General features: G+C 57.0%; 1 protein-coding gene across 1 annotated transcript in view; it reads left to right on the top strand.

Annotated features, from left to right (window-relative positions):
• The first annotated feature begins 3,469 nt into the window (after window positions 1-3,469).
• The window catches only part of UNCX (UNC homeobox), a 4,695-nt gene continuing 664 nt past the window's right edge, over window positions 3,470-7,500 (top strand). The window contains exons 1-3 of the mRNA XM_054643982.2: window positions 3,470-3,927; window positions 5,084-5,259; window positions 6,828-7,500. The exon at window positions 6,828-7,500 is cut by the window's right edge and continues 664 nt beyond it. Of these exons, the coding sequence (XP_054499957.2) occupies window positions 3,678-3,927; window positions 5,084-5,259; window positions 6,828-7,500 (1,099 nt within the window). The 5' untranslated portion in view covers window positions 3,470-3,677. The remainder of the gene's footprint in view (window positions 3,928-5,083; window positions 5,260-6,827) is intronic.

Genomic DNA, 7,500 nt, shown 5'->3' with positions numbered 1-7,500 from the left:
ATGCAGGCAAAGCTCTGCAGGCAGAGCTCTGGGGGTGCAGGCTGGGCTGGGGGGATGCAGACAGAGCCCTGGAGGTGCAAGTAGGGCCCTACAGACAGGGCTGGGAGGGGTGCAGGAAGAGCTCTGGGGCTGTGGACAAGGCTCTGGGGCTGCAGGCAGGGCTCTTTAGGTTCTATACGGGCAGGGCTCTGCGCAGGCAGGGCTCTTTGGGCTCTGTGCAGGCAGGGCTCTCTCTTTGGGCTCTGTGCAGGCAGGGCTCTTTGGGCTCTCTGGGCTGCAGGCAGGGCTCTCTCTTTAAGCTCTGTGCAGGCAGGGCTCTTTGGGCTCTGTGCAGGCTCTGCAGGCAGGGCTCTGTGCAGGCAGGGCTCTTTGGGCTCTCTCTTTAGGCTCTGTGCAGGCAGGGCTCTGTGCAGGCAGGGCTCTTTGGGCTCTGTGCAGGCAGGGCTCTGTGCAGGCAGGGCTCTTCGGGCTCTCTGCAGGCTCTGCAGGCAGGGCTCTGTGCAGGCAGGGCTCTTTGGGCTCTCTCTTTAGGCTCTGTGCAGGCAGGGCTCTTCGGGCTCTCTGCAGGCTCTGCAGGCAGGGCTCCTGGCAGGCTCATTCTGCCGAGCCGCTCGGAGCCTCTCCCGCAGCAATGGCTGTAAAAGCCAGTAGGAAGCTGTAAGATAAAACACCCAGATTGTGATAAAAGGGGAAACAAGGCGAGGCGAGCTGGCGTCCTGAATGCGAGTCTTGTACGTCTTATTATCAAGTTAATTAAAGCTAGCATCTGACAATGTCACTCGGCTGTAGAAAAAGGGATTTAAATGCAGCGTCTCCCAGGACTGCGTGTCAAGGGCTGCTTTTCATTGAGCTGGTGCGAGTGTTTGGCTGGAGGAACAGCTCTCCGGATTGAAGGGGGTGCCTTTAAAGAAGCAGCAATTGACAAGGAAGCAATTATTAAATTTTGATGTTCAAAAATAAGGAAAAAAAAAAAAAAGAAAGACGACGAAGAAGAAAACGGCTTCTATAATTTGTGTTTTAGATGGAGAGCAATATAAAGAGATATCAAGGCCGAGAGCCATCAAAAGCCTTTCCCCCTCCCCGCATGAAAGCTCCTCTCAAACACTTTAAGAGAGATTTTTAGAAGCTCGACAAGGATCCTAGAAACATTAAAACAGAAGTCGATTTTAAATGTGCACATTGAAATGCACAGAGCCGCTTACTACGTGGACTTGCACTTGAGGTCAAGTGACGGACGGATTGTATGCTTCTCCATAATAATATTAATTAAACAATTTGCATGCTAATAAGGTAACAATTATCAGGGCTTCTGTTGAAAGATTCAGGTTATTACAACACGCCAATCTGGAGGCCAGGGGTCAGGGAGTGAGAGGCGAGAGAAATTTCAACTCAAATTAACATTCTGTCAGCTCCAGAAAATGGGATAAATAAAGTCGAATTAATTCATTATAATAAAGAGAGGGAGAGAGAGAAAAGTCCCCCCTCTCTTGTTCTGTGCTGGATTGATTACCATTCTGTATTCAGAAACACGTCCCGCTCGCATTCCTCTCCTGAAATCCGACAGAAAATGAGGCATTTATTGCTACAGGCAAAATTTGGTCCAGTGGACACAGTTTACATTTAGTATTTATAGAGAAAGAAATTAAATTATGGTGAAAAGTGAAGCCCTTGACCCCAGAATTAATACCAACCCCATCATTTTCTTATTTCTGTTAGGGCTGTGTAGTCCAAATTCAAACTACCTTTTAGCTCTAAGCAGAGGCAGGGAGACCATAATTAAACTAATCTATAGGGGGGAGGGAGGGAACAGCAATAATACAGCAGTATATTGTATGGCATTCAATTAGGTGAATAAATACAGCTCCGGACAGACAGCATAGATTAGAGACTCGACTTCCTTTTTATTTCAATTTTAACTTCCCCCTCTCTCATACCCACACAAACCAGCGCTAGGAAATGGATCATCTTGACTGGATATTTTATAACTGGAAAATCTATGTGTATGTTTTCCAGAGATAAAGTGTCTCTCCCTCTTTCCCCTTCCCTTCTCTCTCCTTTTTCCTTCCTACTTATTTTTATTTCTTTCCCTTTCTCACCCCACCGCGCCCGCCCCCCGACTCCAAGCATTTCATTCCGCACGAACCTCCCAGGAAGATTTGAAGAGTTTCCCCTGTCTGATTGCCCGGCCCGGCCCTTTTCCCTCTGCTCTTTGTTAAACGCAAACGCTGCTTCTCCCCTCGCTCCCCTTCCCACCCTCCCAGGGGCCGGGGGAGCCCTCCCGGGGGTCGCCAGGTTGGGTCCCCCCGGTGCTGGGGAGCGCCAGCTCCGCTCCTGCGGGCTCGGGATGGCAGCGGCTGGGAAGTTCCCCCTCTCCCTCTCTCCTGAGAGCTCGGGAAGTGTTCCTCTAACCGGGAGAGGGCACGAAACTGGGGGTCCCCAGCCCCGCGCTTTGCCGGGGACCCGTCCCCTTAAATTGTTCACCGGGGGGATCTAGCAATGTTTTATCCGGGTGAAAACTTCTATGCAGACGTAATTGAATTAGTAATTTAACAGTTTGCGGCTGTTTGGGGGCTGTGGGTGACTGGCGGGATGAAGAGTGGGGTCTGCTCCAGGGGAAGGTGAAATGGGAGGGATGTAGGGATGGGAACTTTGTTCGGGTTTGATTTTTAAAAATTATGAGTAGTACGAGTTTTTGGCCTCCTCTTTAGCGATCAGAGGCTGCTTCTGGTCGTGGCTGCGCTCACAATTCAAAGGTTGTGGTTACTGCTGGAGTGGGGGGTGTCCGTGGCCGAATCGATAGGAGATTGCATTAATTATGATTTCGATTGATATGCTCAAATCTCCTCCTAAACGCTGTAAACGGTTCTTCCTTTTTCATTTTTTTTCTCCTTCCTTTCCTTTCCCCCCTATTTTTTCCCTCTGCCCCCCTCCCCTCTCCCCTGTTATGGAGCCGGAGAGGAGATGAAAAGGCTTGTAGTTTTAAATTCAATGTGACAGCTCTGGAAAGAGCGGATGATGAATCTCCTATTATTGGATCAGTCTATTTGCCGCTCAATGTCTCTCTGTAATTGGAGCAACATCACTTTAAAGGTTCAGAGAGTAGAGCATTTCTGGTGAAAAATCCCCACAACACGCTGGTGAATGTTTTAAAGGGAAATCTATTAGTGATTTGGCAAGGGGAGGGGACAAGGGGGAAGAGGGTGGGTTGGAGGGGTGGGGGGGGGAGGCCGTGTGTGTGTAACTCCGACTGTTTGGTATTTAACCGGGTATCAGGCAGATCCTCGCGTTCCCCTCCGCCCCCCCTGCCCGCCCGGCCCCCGCCGCCCTCCTCGGGCTGGAGTTCGTATCAAAGCCCCCCTCGTCGTGTTGTGACAGCTCTGATATTGTTTATTGAGGCTGGATGTCAGGTATAATTAGCAATCGATATGGAAAACGTTTGCTCCCCACACTGGCACGTCTCTGACGTCAGGACCGATTAACGTTTCTTATTGGTCCCAAATTCCCCCAGCCTGAGCTAATTATTGGGAGCCTGATGTTGATAAAGTTAAAGCGCCCGGCGCCCTGCAGCATGAGCCCCTCGCCGCGCCGCCTCCTCCGCCAGCAGCACCCCCGGCCCCAGCCGCCCCGCCGCCAGCGCCCCCAGCCCCGCCGGCACCCCCCGCCCTAGAGCCGCCCCCATGATGGACAGCCGCATCCTGGAGCATCCTCATGCCCAGTTCGGGGGGATGGTGGGCTTCCCTTACCCGCTCGGCCACCACCACGTCTACGAGCTGGCCGGCCACCAGCTGCAGTCGGCGGCCGCCTCCGTGCCCTTCTCCATCGATGGATTACTGAGCGGCTCCTGCGCCGCCTCTGTGGTCAACCCGGCGCCGCTGATCCCCTCCGGCTGCGGGGTGAGCGGGGACAGCCAGCCCTTCAAGCTCGCAGGTAGGAGCGGCCCCGTGTCGCGGGTGTCCCCCCGCCCCCGCGCCCCGCCACCGACCGCCGCTCCCCGCCCGGAGCTGTCAGCGCGGAGGAGCAGCAGCACCGCACCCGCGCAGCGCCGCTGTCCTCGCCTGCGGGTTTTGGGGTGTCTGGGGGGGCAGGGTGGGAGGCTGTGCTGGCCCCCCGAGGGGACGGACGGCCCCGTCCGAGCGCCGGGAGCGCTCCCCGCTCCCAGCGGCGCAGGGCCACGCGTGTGCCCTGAACAATAGCGGGCCCGGCCCGGTGCCTTCCCCCAAAGTTCATCGTGTGGCAGCTCGGATCGTACCATTAAAAGATGATAATAATAAAAATAGTAATGGTAGTCACTGGGGTTTGGGGAATGAAGAGCGGTAATAATTATGTTTTAATACGATTTAACCAAAGGGAAGCGTTCTCCCTCCTTCCCTCGCCACCGGCCTGTGGCACCGCTATTGTTCAGCTACTAAAACATTCTGTCGCCCCAACATGCTTCTGGTTAAGCCTGGAGCTGCCCCACACTGCACCTCAACTAAACACAAATTATTATAATTATTACTATTATTATGATTTTTTTTTTCCTTAATTTCCACACCTGGCGGAAAACGTTAGGGGAGGTGCAGCCGGGGCTGAAAATCCCCAGCCTGGAGCTGTAGGTACTCGGAGAGGCTGCGAACATCCCAGCCCCACGCCCGCCCGTGCTCGGGGGGACTGCGGGAGGCCCAGGGGCCGCCCCGCACCCGGGGTCCCGCGTGGAACGGGGCCGTGAGCTGTGCCCCACTCAGGTGCTCCGGAGGGGCTGGGGAAGGGAAAGAGGGGGGGGCTTTTATTTTTATTTTTTTTTAATTTTTCGTTTTTTAATGAAGCCTTTGGTGGTTGGAGCAAATATTGGAACTTCTCTCTCTCTCTCTGCCAGCTGAGTGCCTGTGGAGAGCTTCCTTCAGGAATAAATGTTCTGTAAAGTACATTTTCGGAGGAGGCGAGGGCAGATCGGGTTCCTCCCCATTTTTAGCGCAGGTGTGTGAATAATCCCGCTCTTTTACCAACGCTACCGAGCACAAAAGTTAAAAGGCTCCTGTGAATGGCAGGGAGGGGGGGAGAAGGCCTGTCTCCCAGGGACCTGAGGGTATTTCTGCTTTTTCAGACTCGGGTGACCCGGACAAGGAAAGTCCTGGCTGTAAAAGAAGACGAACCCGCACCAATTTTACTGGCTGGCAGCTCGAGGAGCTGGAAAAGGCGTTCAATGAGAGCCATTACCCGGACGTGTTTATGCGAGAGGCTCTGGCTCTCAGGCTAGACTTGGTGGAGTCCAGAGTGCAGGTAAAAAACGCGTCCCCCCTCCTTTCCCCCCCCTGCCCTCTCCTTGCGCCGAGCAGTCCCCGGGGAGGCCCCTCGGACCCCGCTCCGGGACGGGCCCTGTGCGCTTGGGCCGCAGCCTCCCGGCCCTTTTGTTCCCTGCCTTGCACTGCCGCTTGCTGTCTTATTTATCGTTATTATTATTATTACTACCCCATTTTTAAAAAATCTTACAAAACGAGAAGAGTAGCAACCCAGCCTGGCTTCCCTTAACATTTTTTAGTATGTTTTTCCACTGTAAACATTTTTCTTAAATGAGTCAAGGGCGAGAAAATTAGCATGCAAATATGAGGCTTAATCACGGGCCAGGGTATGCTGGAGAATGTCAATAAAGCTCGTAGATGCATCGAGAGCAAGTGAAACTTGTAAAACTTAATTTTAACGAGCTGCTCAGGCCCTTGGCGGTGCGGGACGGGGAGGGGAAGCACCCATCTGCTTCAGTGGGTCTTCCAAAAAATAAATGGATGGGGGGCTGCGGGGTGGCTGTTGGATCTCGGGATGCTGTTCAGTGCCGCGGTGGCTGCGAGCAGGCGGCGAGGCCGAGCTGCGGCCCCGCATCTCGCCGGAACCCGCGGCCGTGCGGGGGCGGCTTGGCGTGGGCTGCGTGTGCGGAGAACTCGTCCTTAAATCCACCCCGGGAGCCGGGGACGGGCCCCTCGGGATGAGGCAGCGCCGTTGCCCGCGGTTTCTCCCTGGGCTTTGCTTCACCGTGTCCTTGCAGCCGCTTTCCCCCCCGCTCCCGGAGCCGCCTCTCGCCGTGCTCGGGGAGCCTGCGGGGTCCGGCCGGGGAAGGAGCCGGCATCGGGCACCGCGATTGGCGCCGTGCCCCCGAGCTGGGGTCGTGCTCCGGCCGGGACAGGCGCTGCCAGCAGCCCCGAGGGGGCGAGGAGGGACGCGAGGGGACACCGGGGACCTGCCAAGGCAGGCAGGAGCAGGGCCGGAGCTGAGAGGTTTTAATTTAATTTAAATTCTCTCCCATGATATATCTATAACAAGCCCAACCAAACCCCATTTTGGGCTGGTCCAACTCCTCTGCTCGGGCTCCCGGGAGGAACAGGAGGTCCGAACTCCGCGCGTCTGGGCGAGGCACCGTCCGTCGTGTGCCCCCCGCACCCCTCACTTCCAGCCGCTCATTGTGCGGTGTTTATCGCATTTTGCGTGCTGCTGGCGGGGAATCGGGCCAGCGATCGGTGCTTCTGCACCCCTCGGCCACGGGGAAGAGCTGGGGGGCTGTGGAATCCCTTCCCCTCCCCGAGGCGCCGGTTCGGGCAGGGTGCAGCGTGTGTGTGCGTGAGTGTGCACCCCCTTCTTGCTTTTTGTTTTTTCCCCTGCGCTTTTAAAGAAGTGTGGATATCTTTTCCTGCCCCTTCCCCTGCTCTCCGTTTCTCAGAGGCCCCGGTCCTGGAAGGGGGCTGCCGGCACCTCCAAGGGGTGGACGAGGGAGGCCTGAGCTGCGCTTCTCCCCTCCGCCCTGGCCACCGCGGGGGGCCGGTGCGCTGGGTGTTAATTGCTTCTCGTTGTTCGGTGTGTAGGTCTGGTTCCAAAACCGCCGGGCCAAATGGAGAAAGAAAGAGAACACGAAGAAGGGCCCGGGGCGGCCGGCTCACAACTCCCACCCCACGACGTGCAGCGGGGAGCCCATGGACCCCGAGGAGATCGCCCGGAAGGAGCTGGAGAAGATGGAGAAGAAGAAGAGAAAGCACGAGAAGAAGCTGCTCAAAAGCCAAAGCCGCCACCCGCACTCTCCCAGCGCCCTCTCCCTCCACAGCACGCCCAGCTCCGACAGCGACAGCGGCGGCGGGGGAGGCCTCTCGCCCGCCCCTCCTGAGGCCAAGCCCCGCGGGCAGCCCCCGCCGCCCCATCCGCCGCTCCCCGCCGCCGCCGCCCCCTCCGAGCCGCCCCCCGGCACCTGCGACCAGACGGCCGAGCCCTTCTACCCCAGCCAAAGAAGCGGGAGCGGGCGGCTCCAGCGCCCTCCCGACAAGGACTGCGCGGCCGCCCCGTCGGGGGACGGCAGCGGGGGCGCGGGGGGGCCCCGCGGCGCCGGCAGCTTCCACAAGCTCAACCCGTTCAGCGTGGAGAGCCTGCTCTCCGACTCGCCGCCCCGCCGCAAGGCCGCCCCGGACTTCCCCAGCCTGCCCCCCTGCGCCCCCCGCACCCTCATCGGCAAAGGACACTTCTTGCTCTACCCCATCACCCAGCCCC

Source organism: Agelaius phoeniceus, chromosome 16 (genome assembly GCF_051311805.1).
Source record: "Agelaius phoeniceus isolate bAgePho1 chromosome 16, bAgePho1.hap1, whole genome shotgun sequence".
NCBI classification, from domain to species: domain Eukaryota; kingdom Metazoa; phylum Chordata; class Aves; order Passeriformes; family Icteridae; genus Agelaius; species Agelaius phoeniceus.
The sequence above is the reverse complement of the archived record's forward strand: the minus strand, read 5'-3'. Positions and strand labels throughout refer to the sequence as shown.